Source organism: Physcomitrium patens, chromosome 6 (genome assembly GCF_059467195.1).
Source record: "Physcomitrium patens ecotype Gransden chromosome 6, ASM5946719v1, whole genome shotgun sequence".
NCBI lineage: Eukaryota > Viridiplantae > Streptophyta > Bryopsida > Funariales > Funariaceae > Physcomitrium > Physcomitrium patens.
In genome coordinates, this window is record NC_143415.1 from 19,227,479 (window position 1) to 19,246,543 (window position 19,065).

General features: G+C 32.7%; 1 protein-coding gene across 2 annotated transcripts; it reads right to left on the reverse strand.

The window, feature by feature from the left end:
• Nucleotides 1-456: 456 nt before the first annotated feature.
• Nucleotides 457-4,727, reverse strand: LOC112284134 (aldehyde oxidase GLOX). Of its 2 annotated transcripts, none has more exons than XM_024523721.3 (5): nt 3,716-4,727; nt 3,194-3,389; nt 2,197-2,831; nt 1,953-2,095; nt 457-1,837 (listed from the first exon to the last, which is right to left on the reverse strand). In XM_024523721.3, the coding sequence occupies exons 1-5, from the start codon at nt 4,032-4,034 to the stop codon at nt 1,388-1,390; spliced, it is 1,743 nt and encodes a 580-aa protein (XP_024379489.1). In that variant the 5' UTR covers nt 4,035-4,727; the 3' UTR covers nt 457-1,387. The 2 variants fall into 2 exon arrangements, with proteins under 2 accessions (XP_024379489.1, XP_024379490.1); XM_024523722.3 differs by having other exon boundaries at nt 3,194-3,376; nt 3,716-4,107.
• Nucleotides 4,728-19,065: the final 14,338 nt, after the last annotated feature.

The window sequence follows — 19,065 nt, forward strand, 5'->3', positions numbered from 1 at the left end:
GCCTGCAATACAATGTGACCCACTCTCTATTGAAAGTAGCGGCAGACATACAATGCTTTTCTCTTTTCTTTTTCTTTTTTTAATTTAATTTTTAAGAGGTGTCAAGCCCCAACTAGACTTAATAATACACAAACTCTTCTCATCACAACCCATCACCCAACTTTACAAGACTAGAAGTCGTAGAAGTAACGAAGGTGCAACAACCATAGCAAACTGTACATGCACGACTGCAGTCTTGCAAAGAGAAAAAGATGACAGACAGGTATCTGAAATAAGCAGCCTTAAGGCTGAATGGAAGTGGGGCCGTTACAGTAGGGAAATACAATGTACAATAGCTGGAGTTTGGCCCTCCACTACTACACAAGCATTTCTAATCTGAGGTAATTGTACCTCAACCTGATTGATTGATACACTTAATCAAAACATATAATAAGAATAAGAATAATCATCAGGAGATGCAGTAATCAGATTGAATTGTATTATTGAAGGAGAAATATACATTTTTTTCATATCTGAATCCCTTTCACCGCTACCCACATGCCCTCTCCATGACGCCGTGTGTGTCTGAAGTGATGTTTTCTGAGGTGTTGTTGTTGCTCAAGTCCATGGAGAAGGTTGAGCTCCCTCCACCTTGCTTCTTACAGCTTTTTGCATATGGAAGCTTGCTCATGGGAGGAAAGAAGAGGATTTCAACAACCTTTTTTCTCATACCTTAGCGCTGCAGGATTGACTGACTTGTCCCGGCACAGCAGCTGTGCTCAGTCTACCCACCTCGTGTTGATCCAATCCCCGTCTGTACGATGAGATAGAGTTTGTGGACCACTCATGGAAGAACTAAGAGGAATGGCGAAGAAAGCAAAGAGAGGTATGTGATGAGGACCCAACCCTTGATGAAGCTGTGCAAGTTTTGCATTACGGTGCGGGCAAGGTTTTTTTGTGTGCTGCCTCGAACGGAGAGGAGCCCACGCTGGTTGTCTCCGGCATTGTGCACGCCGATGAAGCTGTTTGCGTCGACGACGTTGCCGACCATGCAAATGTGGGAGGGTGTGGAAATTTTATTCTCTACCTCCTGTATTCGTCTGTATAGAAGTTCTTTAATATACAAGCCGGTGTGCAGGTTCACAACCTTGCCCTCTCCAAGCAGACAGTGCAGGTTCACAACCTTCCCCTGGTGATCCATAATATCTCTGCCTTCTCTCACAGAGGTAATCTATTTCCAATTCGACATGCCTTGTGATGGGACCCACAGTCGTGGAATCATTCAATGTCGAAAGGCAGAAAACTATGTAGAGATGGATTTCGCAGCTCTGTGACGTTAAAACTGCAGGGATTCTCAACCAGATGAAGCCTACCCCTACTCTTTTCGTGTAGAGGATTCAAACCTGACTCACATCCCTTGCGAGCACTGAATCCATACAGCCGAGCTCGGCACACCTTGATTCACCGCAACCATCATGTAGTACCCCGGGGGTGCTACACTGGGACTGGGAGGGGCGGTAACGGTGATCTGGTACACGCTCGCTTGCGCCACTTGCACAATCCCGCCGACATTCAGGCTCACAAGGCGCTGCCCTTGAGAGTAGGAATGTGTGTTGTAGGGCGCGCTGATGAGATTAACTGACACCCCTGCCATGGCCAAAGGTGCGCTCACCGTCACAGTGAATGGAGCACTGTAGGTGATCACAAGGGGGTAGACACTGATCGTAGGTTTGTTGCCGGCCTGTGAAGGGGCAAGGTAAGGCGGGGAAAAAGCGTCAATTCGTAACTCAGTCGGGAAGTCTCCTGTGAATGTGTAGAACTGGTGGGAGTTGCTCCCTGCTAAAAGAATCCGGCCATCCTGACACATGGGCAAACAGCCAGTTGGGGTTCAGTTGGCAAGCTCCGTGAGGCAATTGGAAAAGCTCAAGGCTGAGGAATTCAGTGGGTTTAGAGATTACGAAGCCAGTGCTTACTTGCAGCAAACTCGCGGTGGAATGATACAAGCGAGGGATCGTGGACGGGGCCATAGTTGTGAATCGTTCTCCAGGTGCAGCGTATGTGGAGTATTGAACCGGATTCAAGACAGGCTCGATAGCGTTTCCCCAACCTTGCGATCCTGCAGACATCAATGAAAGGAGACATGAGCAACCCTAATTCCTCACACTGCATTGGTTGCTAGGAGAGGAAATTTGAGCCGAGCACGCTGCGGACCCTCACCTTTCGCAGCGCCGTTGATGATGAGGACGTCCATAGTGGGCAGAAGGACCATGTCTCCCATGCACCTAGCGACAGGCATGATCTCTTCGACCCAAATGGGATCAATGTCTGTCACTGTGATCCTCTCACACGTGGTGGAACAAGGCAAATGCTTCCATGGCTCCAGATACGCGCCATACTGCGCACCCCCGCAGACGAGAATCTCCACAGTCGAGAATTGATTCGACGCCAGCAGAGGTAGCATAACCGAGGAGCCAGCTGAAGGGTAGTTGCGAGGTCCTCCCGGAATCTTCGGGAAGCGCTTCACCACAGCGTTGGCCACATAGTTGTAAACGATCGAATCCTGATTGGCGAAGATGTAGAGGTTCCCGTCCGGCAGAAGGTGTACGAAAGGGTAGAGATTGTCATTCTGCGCATCGTTAGTTGCGTTCAGGAAATCGAAGTAGAGAGCTGCTGCGCTGCTAGCAGCGGATGGCGGCATGTACTCGAGGTTGAATGCCGACCTTCCTCCGATGATAATCTGGTGCCCATCAGGTAAGAGCTGATTGGTAGCATACCATCGCGGTGATGCTAGTATCAGTTCCGTAGACTCTACCCAATCACATGTCTCAGTTGCTGGACATGGAGTGAACGTTCTGGTCGATGACCATGAACACAAACATGTTAGAATACTCTCTGAAGCGCTAAAGTGATCGACGGGTAACGTCAGAAAAGGGTTCTGCAGGTAGCAATAACACGCTCTTTCCGCGGTGGTAGGAATTTCAACATTCTCTGTTCAACCTACTCAGACTTTTCGTTGTAAATGTACCAAGCTTGTGTGCAAGTTTGTAGATTAACTTCAGCTAGTAGGGAGGAAATGAAGAAGAATGTGAGGATCGATGTTGATTACAAGGCTAAAGTACTGCATTGCGGTGATTGCAGGAACCGAGGGACTATGATTGCCTGTTAAACCTCGGGAAGGTACAACCATGAGAAGCGTATAGAGAGTAGTAGAGACCTGACTTTTCTGACACCTTCAAAGTCTCCACCGGTCTGCATGAGCGTGCCATCAGGCATGAACTGTCCGGAGGAGCACCAGGTGTCAGTCTGAATCGTCAGGGGGCGGACAGAGTTGGTACTGGGATCGAACAACACGGAGTGTGCAGTGCAATCGTGCTTCAAGACCATGTCATTACTGTCCCTGCACACACCGTCTGGAGAAAGTGTGATTGGCAATCATGGTTAGCAATACGATTAGCGTGCAATTGATCTCTGACATAGAAAAGGAGTTCGTGTTTATTGCACTGCAATGGATGGATGATGCGCAATCTGGCAAACCTAGAAAACCCAATTGCAGCTGTCCATGACTGGGTCGACTGCACACTAGGGAACTAAACAGGAACTGCTTGCTTTCGAACACGGAGGACGTGTTGATGGGCGAATTTGATTGCTTCTCGGTGGATTGTTTAGCTGGCTTGTATGTTGCAATGACTGGAATAATTCAGACGCATAGGCTATGAAGAGCGTGCCTGTTACGTACCTGGCAAGGCAATTTGAGATGCTCCAGTGTTGGTTCTATCTAGAAGCACCACGGTTCCGAAGCGGGTGACCGCGGCGTGCATAGCTGCTATACCTGCATTATCTACAAGCAATTCCCATGTTCCTAAATCCTGTCCGTGGACGCCAGGCCCCCTTGCAAACAACATTGTGAGTACAGCTATGGCTGCTTGCATCCATAGCCACCTGTGCATTCTAATCCTACTAGAATATCGCGTCATGTCCGACCTAGTTAGTGGGATTCGAAACATATATTCTACTCTACACGAATTAAACATCTCCATATGAAATCTATGGAGCATATTAAAGTTCAAAAACAGTGTACGAGAAGTGAATCGATCAATTCCTTGCCGCAATTGCACTGTCGTGTCTGCAAGTAGCTAAGGCTGCTTATCTGTGTTACAAGATTTCACCGAATGCCTTGCCCGGCTTACTCCCAATCAGCCAGACACCCAAGCTCAAAGCGCTAGAAAGCAATGGAGCGCAAATCGGTGCCCATGATGCGAAATCACAGCTGGCAAACAACAAGCGCAACTACACCGTCCTTCGCAAAATCTACTTCGAAGAGCAAGCCTGAGAGGACCCTGGGACATAAATGACTCAATGCTGACCACTACTTCCTTCGACAACAGCTTCAGTGCCAACACGGAATCCCTGCAGAACACAGCGCCATGACTTACTCCTGTCAATCGCAAGCGTCACCGTTTCACTGACTGTCCTCATCACAGCACGGTTAATTCCGGATTAGCGCAATGCGAGTCCTCATACATCTGATAGCAAGCTTAATGGGGACCAAAGCGCCTGCGGAATTCAGCTGAGCTTCTCTCAAGGGGGTTTTTGCAATTAGTGGACTAACTAGACAAATAGAGTTGTGCAAAAGAGAAGAAGGGAAACGCGAGATGGAATAGCTGCGGAAAGCGTGAAAGCTGGAAGGACATGAACCCCAAGAGGGTGACTGGTCGGGCCCAGAAGGTCGGGTTGCCGGTGCGTCACCAATCGTCAAACACGCTCCTTCAACGTACACATACTTTTTATATCTGAACGTTCATGTCCATTTATTACCCAACTTAACATTACCAGCTCGCGAGTCGATTACATTCGCATCATTAGCGAATTGCTGGCAAAACGTGAGGTTACGCTCGCGCGGAGCAGGATGCATGGATGGTGAATAGTCTCCCGCGAACGCCCCAAGGTTCCAAATGCAACCCATTCCGAGAGGCTGTTCAACAGTCGCATCCACACAAGATCATTCCGGAGCTGAATCGGCTTGTGCACAATCCCCTCACAACCCTGCCTTGTCTTTATTTTGAGGTTGTAGTCTTGGCAGAGTGATGGCACCGCGAATGGAGCTTACGAGTAACAACGTCAGTGACTACGGAGTCAAAAAAAGTAAATATGTCTGATTTAGATCATAGGTACTGTAGCAGTCCAGCACTTACCGGAGCGGCGTTGTCGAACTTACTGACGTCGCATGTTTCCGTAGTGCGAGTTGGTGGGTAGGAAGGCTCTCAGGAAGAAAACCGTGTGTGTTTTTATTATTTTTTTATTGTTTTATGCTTGTTTTCTATTGTGGCTTCTAGTGGCCTTGTAGGGCAGAAAGCTGCTTCTGAACCAGTGCTATTTTTGGCACGGAAAGAAGCCCCTCAAGGCTGTGCGTGGTGCTTCTGACGTCACCACTTGCTCATTAAATTCCTGCCCTGCCTCCAGACTTTGCTGCAAGCTTTCCGTGGCTTACTTACTGCATGTATTGTTGCAGCCACCCATCGTCCTCCCATTTCACCCCGCAAAATCCCATTTTGCAAGCCCATTTGGCGCTGGCGATAAAACTCCTCTTCCTTGAATATCTATCATCCCAAGGTCAAATCCTCACCGACCAACCAACCTTCGGGAAAAAAAAGCTTACAAGCCCTCACCTTTGCAACTCACTCCACACTGTCGCAGCTGAGCAGTTTTTAACTCTTTGTTACATTGTTGCATGATGATCCAACGCAGCATTCGGGGAATCTGTCGACGTTGTTTCTAGATGTGCTCAACTTCCTCAGGCGATGTGCTTCTCAGAGCACATCTAGAAGAAGCGTTTTTATTTATATAATATTTATTTTGAGGTTTTTTTCAAATGGGCTTCGAATCATTTTGTGGCCTTGGTGGGTTTAGTTCCATACCGTTTTCGCAGTCTTGGCACAGCTTCACATCTTCCAATGTCGCCCTCAGTCCTTCACAGGAATCGGTCTCTATCTCTCCACCTTCAAAATGATATCTAAATACTGAAATCAAGGAATTTATTTACTAATTATTTTGCAATCAAACTTGTGTCATGTATGTAAGACATGTTTCTCACATCTAGCCATGGAATAGTCTAAATCCATATAAATTGTATGTTATTCACACATACAAAAATAGAGCTTGTATTAAAAGTAAGCATTCTGCCTTCACAACATGTAAAACAATGTTACATCCATATTGAAGAAATGATTTATTAGAGAATTAGATAAAAATTGAAAATTGAAAACATATAGTATATAATTATCAAAAAACATAAATAATTAATCTTAATAAGATTTTCATTAACTTTAATAAGTAAAAGAAATAAAAACTAAAATAGAAATTTAAAAACATTATAAAAATACTGTAAAAAATAAAATAAAGCATTAATATTTGTTCTAAAAAAATTATGAATTGAATATGAGTAAAATGAAATAATAAAATAATTAGAAAAAGTGATTATTTTTATAAGACTAAGCCATGAAATTTATAAATTTTAACTTTAAAATGAAGAAAAATCAAGATAATAACCAAAATAACAATAATTTAAATATAAATAAATCTAAAAAATAATGTTAAGTTTTAATCAAATATTAAGTAGTTAATAATATTATTTTAGAAAATTTTAATTATTCTGATATCCTTATATTTATAAAATATAAGTATTTTTAAATTTACTAATTCATCTATAATATAGACTTATACAAACAAATAAATAATGCAAAAGAATAGAAGATACTAGAATCTCAATAAATTTGAAATTAGCAATTAGAAATAAATAAATAAATAAAAATAATCTTCTAAGATGGTTTAGATTAGAGACTCACCAATTAAATTATATTTTCATAATTAAGAATTGGAAGTAAAAATATAAATTATTAAGGTTTCATATTAAAGTTAAGAATGTAAGAATAAAGGTAGTAATAAAAAAAAACTATATTTGTGTAATTATAATTCTAAATCTTAAAATTCTAAAATAGAATTAAAAATTGTATGATTAAAAGTCAACAAAATATGTAGCAAATAGTTAGTAAAACAAATCTATATGTATAATATTAAATCTGACTCAAAAACACACTTACATTCTAAGTATTATTCATTAAATACCTAGGAATTAAATTGAGATTGATTTTATCAACTTTAGATCTTTTAAACAAAAGAAACAATAATTTTAAAAGTTAAATAACTATGTTTATTAAGAGATTATAGGAGAACTTGTAAAATAACATGCAAATTATATATATATATATATATATATATGCATTCCAATTATCAAGCTATAGGAAGCAATGAAGAAGAATAAACTAAAAAATTATAATCCCATCTAAGACAGCATGAATAAAATGAAGTAAAAGAGAAATAATGCCTAAATCAAACAACAATGACTAGAAGTGATTTAAAGAAAATATAAATATAATACTCTATGCAAAAACATTGAATAAAAAATGACAATTACAACCATAAAAGTGATAGTAATAGATAAAGCTATTAATAATGCAAGATATAAAGAACTACGAAGTTTCAAATTAAAATAAGCAATAACGAATTCTTCCTTTTGAAAAATGCTACTCTAAAAGAATAAGATTAAATTGTATAAAAACAAAATTACACAAAATATATTAGATTTCACATAGTAAATATATATATATATATATATATATATATATACAAAAAATTTATTTAGATCTAATTTTGGTTTGTATAAAAGTATACATTATAATATTTTGTTAAGATAATTCAAATCTGTTTTTACAATTAAGATTTCAAATTGTTGTACAAATAATAGAGTTGGAATTTAAAATTAAGATTTTTGGATAAATAATAAAATTAAAATTTAGATTTAAGAAATTTAGGATATTTATTTGAATTACTTAAGATTTATTAGAATTAGAATTTAGGATTATAATTTACCAAGATTTTCTTTGGGTATGTTATAAATAGAATTTAATACTTAATATTTAGAGTTAAATTTATATTTTGGACACAAATTTAATTAGGATTTAATATTATAATTTATAAAAAATAAGATTTTATTTATAACTAGAGTTGGAATTTACATAGGATTTTCTATTATATAATGTGCTTAGGAATTAAAAAAGTTTAGATAAATGGATCAATTGAGTAGAATTGATGGACTAGATTAACTTCCTAAATTACAAGAATATTAGATTCTATTCTTCAAAATGATCAAATAAAAAAAATAAATTATCAAAGCTTGTACTAAATAAATAACAGTGTATTAAAAAATCTGGTCACAAAAATAGATGCAAATTTGGATATTATTTATTAATTACATATGATATAAAGAAAAGCAATTTATTAATATGTAATAGTTTATAAAATTAAAGATTTAAAGTTTATCAATAATTAATCTAAATTTTTATATGAAATTATTTACTTTAATGTAATAATCTTTATTTATTATTTTAAAAATACCTAAGTAAAAAATTATATTATAAAATTAAATATTAAGAGTCTGTATTACTTGATTATATTTTAGTAAGAATTTGATCATATTTCTTATATATGTTTCTAAGCATACAAGACTTTGTTAAAAATCTACTTTTTTTGAAATATAAAAATCTTTGTTAAAAACTTATTTTGAAAAAAAAACTCTTAATAAAAGTCTTAGAGACATAATTACGAACTTGAGTAGATTTTGTAGGGTAGGCTCTCAATAAGTTTAATTGATGTGGCATTGGACTTACAATAGATCCACATCATATAAAATCTTTTAATTTTAGAATTTTAAAAATTAGTAATTACAACTAAGATTTTAATTATTATTTAGTCAAATTTATAAGACTTAAAAATATACACACTAAAAGAAAAGACTATGTATTGAGTATTTTTATAATAAATGATTTTCTTTACAACAATTGGTCTTAAAAGAAAAATTGAAAAGATAATGTCATATAAAATTTTTAAAGAATATATTATTATTAGTATTTCATATTCAAAAAAAGGAAAAAAATATGATAATAGTAAAAGAATAGTCTTTAAAATGTGGCATAGAACATTATTTTGACAAAATAGTATAAAATTGTATTAAAAAGTACAAACTTGCAGAAGTATTTTAAGCACACCAATATGCTAAAAGCCCATAGAAATCTTATCTTATCTAGTAACTACCTATTTGAAAGATTTTTAGAAAGATATATAAAGTCTTTATTTTGAACTAAGCTTAGGACTATCAAAATTGATGAGAATGTTCTACAAGCAAAAATAGAATATTTGGCTAGTTATGTTGTTATCACATGTTTTAAGGATAGAAAATTCAATTTTGTGTTTTTTTCTTTCTTAATTTAATTTAATTTTACAATAAGTTTAGCACCCTATGCTTAGAGAATAAAGATGTCTCTTATGATTTAAGATAGAAATAGAAAATTGACTTGAATTACTTTCAAAAGTCTTTTAGGAAAATTCTTCAAAGTATCTTTGAAAAGAATAATAAAAATTGATTAAGTTTAAAACAAGAAATACAAGACAATCAGAGTCCAATAGATATAAGATATTTTTCATAATGAAAAGGTCCTACTTCTATTTTCAGTAGAGGTTACCAACTGAACTTTCTCAAACAGAAAAAGAAGAAAAAGATGTAACTTAATTGGCAAAAAGAATCACTAATTAGATATAAATTCTGTAAGAAATCAATGAATTTTAATAATTTTTGCTAGAAACTGAAACAAATTAAAAGTAAAATATAAATAATAAATATAAATAAACCTAAATGATAAAAACAAATAGCCAAATACTTATAAAAAAACATAAAATAAAAAAATCAAGCAAATTAAACCATCAATTAAAAAATTAGCACTTCTACTATAACTTGAGCAAAAAGAGGTTTATAAACATAAAAAAAAGAATTAAATAGCATTGAGATTAGTTATTCACATTTTTTAAAAATATAAGAAAATAAAATTTAATGCTTCTAAAATTAAATACAAGATGTAAATTGGTCTCAAAATTACATAGTGACAAGTTAGTATCAGCCTTCAAATATTTGAAATAGGTTTTTTATTTTAATTTTTAATTTTTTTTTATCAATTTTCACATTTAAATATGGTAGTAAAACATTTGACTCTACTATCAAAGAGATTTATAATTTAGAGAAATAATATAAAGAAGCTAAATCTATAAACTAAAATAATTTGACATAACAACAAATTGTGAAACTAGCCAAATAAATGGCATGAAAAACCACCGATTTAGTTGCTGCCAATTGTTGTCTCTAGGCTCCATTACACAAATTCTTAATGAAAAACCACTTCTAACTTGTTATTAAAAAAACAGAAAAAACACAAACCAATTGCACAAATGAATATACAATCATTGAAGTAAAACTGGTTTTTTTAATTTTTGATTTTTTATTGTCTATATGTGTATAAATGATTAATGGTTTGGGAACGAATATAATTAACTAGAGCCAAATAGAGAAGTTTAGATGGTACCTTGGAAGTCCTAGTATATAATACATATAATATATACAATGAATATACTAAAACATATGTCAAGCTTTAATTCTTTGAAACCACAAAGAAGTAAAAAGCTTTAATTTGGCACAAAAATCTAAACAATAGAGAATGCTTCAATGATGTAGTGCATCAATAGCATGGACCTAAGTATAATAGGATCTTGACAAATTATCAAAGAATGTTAGAACTAATTGGAAGTATGTAGGATTTTGAAGACATGAAGATACAAAGAAGATAAGACTTCTTATCAAGCAAAGAGCTTTAAGGGCCACTTTTAGATGAAAAGAAGTTAGTATATGTATATTTTTCTCCCAAATTCTTTTTAAGTCAAATGATGTTCATAAGCACCTTTTAGTTGACTTCAAAAATCTAATAATCCTAATTTACATTGAAAGATTTTCTGAAATAAAAAATAAAAACACCACACCTTTTATTATTGATATGAAATTTTTCAAGAAGTAATTTGATTGTATTCAACAAAAAAAAAAAAAAAAAAAAAAAAAAAAAACTTTTCTACACAGATTGCAAGAAATAAAAATAAGTCTTTTAAATTAAATTACATGCATTTTTATATTAAAATATATATATATTAAATTTTCAATTTAAATTAATAATTTATATACTAGATGTAATAAAATAACTTTACAAGATTTGTTTTGTTAAACAATGATACGATAATTATATAAAACAATACATATAAATATGATATAGGTTGTTATTACTTTATATATATATATATATATATATATATATATAGATTAGATATAATAAAATTATAAAGTTTAATTTTCTAAATCTTAAAAGCTTAAGTTAAAATTGTAGGTTCTTTTATGAATAATTACAATTTATTTGTTCTTTTTTAAAACACTGTCTACAAAAAGGTCAAAGGAAAATAATTGGTTATATCTTGTTATAACCTTTATACTACTTTATAACTATTTTTACTAATTCTTTTATAATCATTTGTACAATTAAGTCTATTGTCTATAGTTTTTTAATGGAATAGTATTTAGTTAATAATTAAATTGGAGATTGCTTAAAAATCACATAGTGGACTGGAATCAGTAGACTAATTTGGCTCAATTGATCTAAAAGAAAAAGAAAAATTATTGTATTCTAATTAGAATAGATCAATAAAGTTTTTCACCAAAGAGACTCTAATATTCAAAATCTGACTAGGTATAGAGCTTTAGTAGCAAAACTAATAGTTAAAGTCAAATAATAGCCTATTTTTATGCAATAAATAATCTTTATTCTTATCTAAACTTTTATTTTTTAACTTCATGAATTCCAATAATAATCCATTATGTATGAATAAGACAAAACTTAATTCAATGTTCTCATGAACACAATAGCTTATTTTTAACCAAATAGAGAAGAATATTAGATTTAAATCATATATGTAGTTGATAGAACTATGGAACAATTATTAGACAAAAAGAAATACTATTATAGATGATTTGAAAACAAAATTTTGTAATCAAATTATGAATATATATATATATATATATATATATAATAAAAAAAAACAACAACTAATTAGCTAGAATAGATTAATAACTAAATACATGATAAAATACTCCAAAATTATTATAAAGTAGGATTTTAAAATTTTAGGTATTAATGAATTTTAATTCTCCTTAATTATTACAACAAATATAGCACAACTATTAGAAGGTAAGAAAACAAGAAGAAAAGAAAAAAAGAAAAAAAAATGCTCTTTATGTAGAAAAAGGAAAAGAAAAGCATCTAAATTTGCATCACTTTGTAATCACTTATAAACAAGTATTCATAAGTATGAGAAGAATATTTATTTTATATGACCTTCACTTTATAGATTCTGCTGAACATAAGTTTGTTTCTCTTAAAAAGATGGAACACAAACTCAATTAATCCTTGGCTTTCAACATCTGAAAAAACATGTTACCCAACTGTTCAAAGTCCACACTGCACCACTCATGGAATTTGAAGGCAATGCATAGGAAGAGAATGCACCAACTCCTCTTCCTTTTGGCTTGGAATAGTGCCGTTGTGGCCATTTTCACAATCGAATCATATCTCAAAATCCTCAAAACTAGACTAAAATGAATCTAATTTTACTTCAAATGCAGGATATTATCTGTAAAGTACTCAAAGGGTCTTTTAAACTATTATTCTACCATCCACTTGTTAAAAGTAATAATATTATTAATATGATCAATTAATACACAATATATTGTGTGTACAAGGTAGACACCAAAAGTCACAATTCTTACTATAAGGTCAATACAAAGTAGATAGTATTCTATATAGGAGAGTAATATATTATATAATATAATTCTCCCAATACTCCTACTAGTACACTAATTATCATCCTCGAATTAAATTTCATCCATAGCAAAAGCTCATCCATTTTGAAAATGAATATGTGTGAGAAATATAAAGTTTTATTCTCTTTTTTGGGAAGCTCTTTTGCAGCTCTTCTACTGCTTCTTCAAATTTGAGAAGATATGTATTTATTTGATTATTATTTCTTATTTGTTGTCCATACTTTTTTATTATTATTATTATTTTTTATTTTCTTTACTGTTGTTTCTCGATTGTTCTGTTGTTGGAAGAGGCATTGTGAATGCAAGTAGAACAACAAGTTCCTAAGGAGGCATCTAGGCAAAGTTGGTTGTGGATGCAATTGCCTCAACAACGAGCTCTACAACAAGCCAGTCAATAGGATCCATAATAAGCATGGCGGCGAGCTCCGTAATAAGCTTAGTTGCAGGCTCTATGGCGGATCTTGCAATTGGCTCTGTGGTGGATCCTATAACTAACTCTATGGCGGATTCTGCAGCTGGTCCTATGGTGGGTCTTGCAGTTGGTCTTGCAGCAGATCGTGTAGTTGGCCTTATAGTAGTTTAGACTATGAACCATGTAGTAGGTCTACAAGGGATCTGATTTTTCTCTTAGAAGTCTGAATAGATAGATTTTCTTTAGTATTTTGATATGTCATGGATTTGGAGTAATTTATCTTATTATATTGTCTTCGACTCAATAATGTATCAAAATATTTATGTTGTATAAAATTGTATTATTTGGAGGAGATTAGTAATGCTTGAATGATTGTAAAACAGCTTGCTTATTTTGTATTTAGAGGAAGTTGATATATGCCTAATTGTGATAGACATTGTAAATGTTTCTCTTTGAGAAGAGATTACATAAATATAGTTGTTGTCATATGTGTGGTTAGCACATATTGTAGTTAGATTTTGTTAAAAAGGACCTTCTGTCTAGTAAAATGGTATTGTGAGTCCATGTATTTGCTCTTAGAGTGATATTTGGAATTTTTACTATGAGCAATGGTACTTTGACTATTTGAATATATGGTAGTTGGTGTGTGTTGAAGGAATCCAAGTTCATGTAATAATTTTTTCAACCATATGGCATCAACTGTTGCTTTTGTTAAAGCCATGTATTCTGATTCAATAGAGAATAAAACAACAGATTGTTGTTTTTTGCTGCTTCAAAACATAATTCCTTCAGCCAACAAAAAACAAAATCTAGAAGTGGAGTGACGCATGTCCTTTTTACCTGTCTAGTCAACATCAAAATAACCATAGAGAATATCACCTTGAGATAAGTGTTAGTATTTTATTCCAAAATTTAATGTGCCTTTTATATATCTCATAGTTCTTTTCAAAGTTTGAATATGTGTAGGTCTTGGTTTAAAAAGATATTGTGCTAAACTGCTAGTAGCACAAGCAGAATCAAATCTAGAATTAACAATGGCATACATTAAACTATTAACAACTTGAAAATAGAGGTAATTATGGAAAGTAATGTGATCTTCATTACTTAAATAAATTTTTGATTGAATTGGGGTACTTAATGGATTGAAATTCAATATATTGAATTCATTAAGTTTATTTGTTAAGTATTTGGCTTGATGGAGGATGATCCATCCTTCTTTTCTATTTCTGAGTATAACATTACATAAAGTATAATGGATTTCTCTTTCATCAGATATGTCAAATTCTTGCTAGAGAATATCTTTGATTTGTTGAATTAAAGGAAGTTTATTGCTCATAAGTATATAGTCATCAACATAGAGTATAATTATGATAAAATCCTTATTATTTTCTCTTTTGATATATATGTTTGCATCTGATTCAAGGCATTGGTATTTGTGAAGGATTAAGTATTGATTTAATTATTGATGCCATGCTTTAGATGATTGTTTAAGATCATATAGGGATTTATTTAACTTATATAGCTTGTTAGTATGTATAGAAGGTAATCCTTCATGAATAGTTATATAGATGTCTTCTTCTATAAAACCATTTAAAAATGTTGTTTTAACATCTAGTTGATGTATTTCCAAATTATGTTGAGCAATTAAAGCAAGAAAAACTTTGATAGAGTTAAGTTTGACTATAGGAGTGTATGTCATTGTGAAATCAATACCTTGAACTTGGATGAAACATCTTGCAACTAACATTGCTTTATATTTGTCAATACTTCCATTAACTTTAGTTTTTATTTTAAAAATCCACTTTTAATTGATTGGTTTTTGATTAGGAGATAAATTTGTCATGTATCATGTATTGTTCTTGTTTAAGGATGTAATTTCAGCATTGATTGTTTTTTGCTATTCTTAAACATCAACCCTTTTCATTACTTCTTGAATGGAGTTTGGAACTTCTATATGAGTAGAAACAAGGTGGGCTTGATGATGCCAATTACATTATCGTTTATATTCTTTTCTGCCCTATATAGACTCTAACAATCTTGTGGTTGGTTGAAGAATTCTTGTTGGTCAAAAACAAGAAGGAAGATTTGGGGTTTGGAATGTAGAATAGACTTCATCATCTTCAAGAGGTAAGTTATCTTGATCATTTAGTAATGATAGTTGAGAGAAGTCTTCTACGACATCAATGTGAGAAGGAGGTTGTTCTCTCACATTTGAAGAAGTACTATATATTTGGTTGTTGATCAAATACATATGTTTTTTGTGGTGGTGGCATTGGTGGAGAAGACATGCCTTAAAAAAGAGGTATATTTTTTTCATTGGTCCTTATAGTTATTAAAGGATGTTTGAATAATTCTAAATCTAGTTAGAGTTCTTTATTGTTCTTTTACAAGTATGTGGTTGTTTGTGGATTATATAGATTTTTATTGAAGATAACATCTCTTGAAATAAGAATTTTTTATCTTTGTGTATTTATAAGTCTATAGGCTTTAGATTCTTTACTATAGCCTAGAAAGATAGCCTCTTGTAAATGAGAATCTAACTTCTTTTTTCTTTTTTTAGAAATGAATGCATGAACTTTATAACCAAATATTTTAAGATAGGATAAATTTGATTGCCATTTGTACCATAATTTAAATGGTATTTTGATAACTTATACAGATTTTATAGGGCTCCTATTTTGGAGGTAATTTGTTGTTTGAAGTGCTTCACCCAAAAAAAATTATGTAAGTTTGAATAGGATAGCATTGCAAGTACTACTCTTATTAATGTTCAATTTTTTTTTTTTCAAAAACACCATTTTGTTGTAGTATATAAGTTGTAGTATATTCTTGTTTAATACCTTCTTTATTACCAAATCAAGTCATTAGATGTATATTCACCTCCATGATTAGATCTTAATATTATGACTTTGAAACTTATTTATTTTTCTACAATTTTTTTATATAAGATGAATTTTTCAAATACTTTAGATTTATATTTCATCAAATATACTTGGCAATATCTTATTATTTCATCAAAAATTTGTAATGAAGTAAGTACATTCTGAATGTGTGCCTACTTGTATAGGACCACAAATGTCAGAATGTATAAGTTTAAACAATTGGATAGCTCTTTGTGTACCTTGTGTAGGAAACTTTTCCTTATATTGTTTACCTTCTATGTAAGGTTGGCATAAGATAAATTTTCTTTCATTAAAAGGTTCAATTTCCTTTCCCATAGTTTGTATTTGTTTGAGCCTTTGAGGATTTATGTGTCCTAGTCTTAGGTGCCATAAATCAGCTTTATTTAATTGTATTGTTGTTGAAATAGCAATTTGATGCTTGTTTAAAAGTATTGTTGTATCTAATTCATATAAATCAAGGTTTAATTTGTATATTGCAATGGTTTAACCAAATTGTTTTATAAGTGTAATGGTGCTAGCTCTTATGTGAATTTCTCTTCCTGTCTTATCTAATTATTTGGCAGAGAATAAATTCTTTGCAAGTCCCGGTATATGTAATACATTAGGTATGATCTTCTCATCACCATTTGTAAGTTTGATATTTACATCACCATGTCCTACTATTACGTATGATGTAGTATCATCTCTTAAGTAGACAACTTGTTTGTCTTCACTTTTGATGTATTTAACAAATCGTTCTAATTCATGACATATATGTTGAATTGCTCCCGAGTCTACGCACCACATTGAATTTGGATTTTCTTTAACTATAAGTACTACTACATATAATATATTTGTTTTGTAATAACATTTGTTTCTTTTCTATTATTACGATTTTCATTTGTTATTCTTATTTTGCAATCTTTGATCAAGTGACCTGATTTCTTGCAGAAAAAGCACTTTTTGTCAATAGCAAAATTACTTTTTTCATGTGGTTTGGAGGTACTATTCTCTCCTTGAGAACTCCTTCTGAAACTCTTATTAAAATAAGATTTCTTATTTTTATTTTGAAATTTCTTACATACATATAAGGTTGAATTATTATTAGATGTTAAACTCATGCTTTTCATGAGTATTTTTTCATGGATCAAATCTGTTATTAAGGATGCTAATGTGATCCCAAGCTACCTTCTTAAGGAGCTAATGAAGGATCTATAATTTTGAGGCAAACTTTTCATTAAAATAAGAATTGCTTCATCATTTGGAATTGATAATCATGCTACCAACAATTATTCCATATGAGCTCTAAAAGTATATATGTGTTTAATAACACTATCAACTTCTTTCATTTTTAAGGTATATAATTTTTCTTTTAAATACATCTTAGTTACTACATTATGTGATTCAAATATTTTTATTAATTCTTACTATGGTGAATTTGTTGATTTACAAGATTGTATATGTGAAATAATATTATTTTCTAGGCAATTTTTGATTATGGTTAAAGACAAGGTATCCTTGTCTACCCATGTGCTTATACTCTTACTCCTATGGTAGGTAAAGCTGAGACTCCAGCAGCAATTTCAGCTATTATTGGTTCCATTGGTAAGCATTCTTCACTACTTACTATGGACCATAGCTTTTCAGCCTTGAAAACTAATGTTAATCTATGTTTCTATATATTAAAATATAAACCATCAGATTTTGGAACATGATTGATGTCCACTTTTTGTGTCATCTTCAAAATTCTTAATTTAAAGTAGAATTGAAATTATTTATAAATTTATTTTTGATCAATTCAATTTTATCTTTGCTTATGGATTTTATGTTGCCATTTTCAGGTCTATAATTGCTTCTCATGGTTTGAAGAACTTCAAGTTTCTATTATAATGAATTGTATTGATATTATTCTTATTATAAACTATTTTGTAATTTCAGCAATTCTTCTTTTAATAAAGCATTCACCAAAGCTTTTTCTAAGAATCAAATTTTCTATTGCTCTGATACCATGTTGGAAATAATATTATTATTAATATGATCAATTGATATACAATATATTGTGTGTACAAGGATGACGCCAAGAGTCACAACTCTTGATGTAAGGTCAATACAAAGTAGATAGTATTTTATATAGGAGACTAGTATATTATATAGTATAATTCTCCCAATACCACCATCTTGGTGTAAGGTCAATACAAAGTAGATAGTATTCTATATAGGAGACTAGTGTACTATATAATATAATTCTCCCAATACCACCATCTTGGTGTAATGTCAATACAAAGTAGATAGTATTCTATATAAGAGACTAGTGTACTATATAGTATAATTCTCCAAGTACCACCACCTCAAAGTGATTTATTCATTACTCTGCCAAACTGGCGGACTGAACATGGAACACAAGTGAAACCGAGTAGACCGAGTTGTCTTCCTCACAGATTGAAGTGGTCATCCGTGATTGAATGCATTCACAAGTAGATAGTATTCTATATAGAAGACTAGTGTACTATATAGTATAATTCTCCCAATACCACCAGCTTGGTGTAATGTCAATACAAAGTAGATAGTATTCTATATAAGAGACTAGTGTACTATACAGTATAATTCTCCCAGTACCACCACCTCAAAGTGATTTATTCATTATGCTGCCAAACTGGCGGATTGAGCATGGAATACAAGTGAAACCGAGTCGACCGAGTTGTCTTCCTCACCGATTGAAGTGGTCATCCGTGATTGAATGCATTCACATGTATGAGATGGAACGCTGCTTCAACACGTGGACAGGGTATCTACCCCAGTTAATTGACCAGTTGGATGATAGCAGAGACTATTCACCGGATTTTTATTTATTTATTTATTTTTGCGTGAGTCATCGATTTCAAACGACTTCAACAATCACCAACAAAGTCTATGTGCTCGTTGGAAGTGGGAGGGAAGTGTCGGTCGTGTCGAAGCCCTGGAACAAGTTACATCACCAAGTGGAGGGGACCTTC

Excerpts from the sequence above, each read along its gene's own strand:
- LOC112284134 (XM_024523721.3), bottom strand. The coding sequence starts at position 4,034 with ATGCTCCATAGATTTCATATGGAGATGTTTAATTCGTGTAGAGTAGAA. Across the intron at positions 2,096-2,196 it reads CATCAACGGCGCTGCGAAAG|GATCGCAAGGTTGGGGAAAC; the intron begins GTGAGGGTCCGC and ends TGATGTCTGCAG. Across the intron at positions 1,838-1,952 it reads CCACCGCGAGTTTGCTGCAA|GATGGCCGGATTCTTTTAGC; the intron begins GTAAGCACTGGC and ends CCCATGTGTCAG.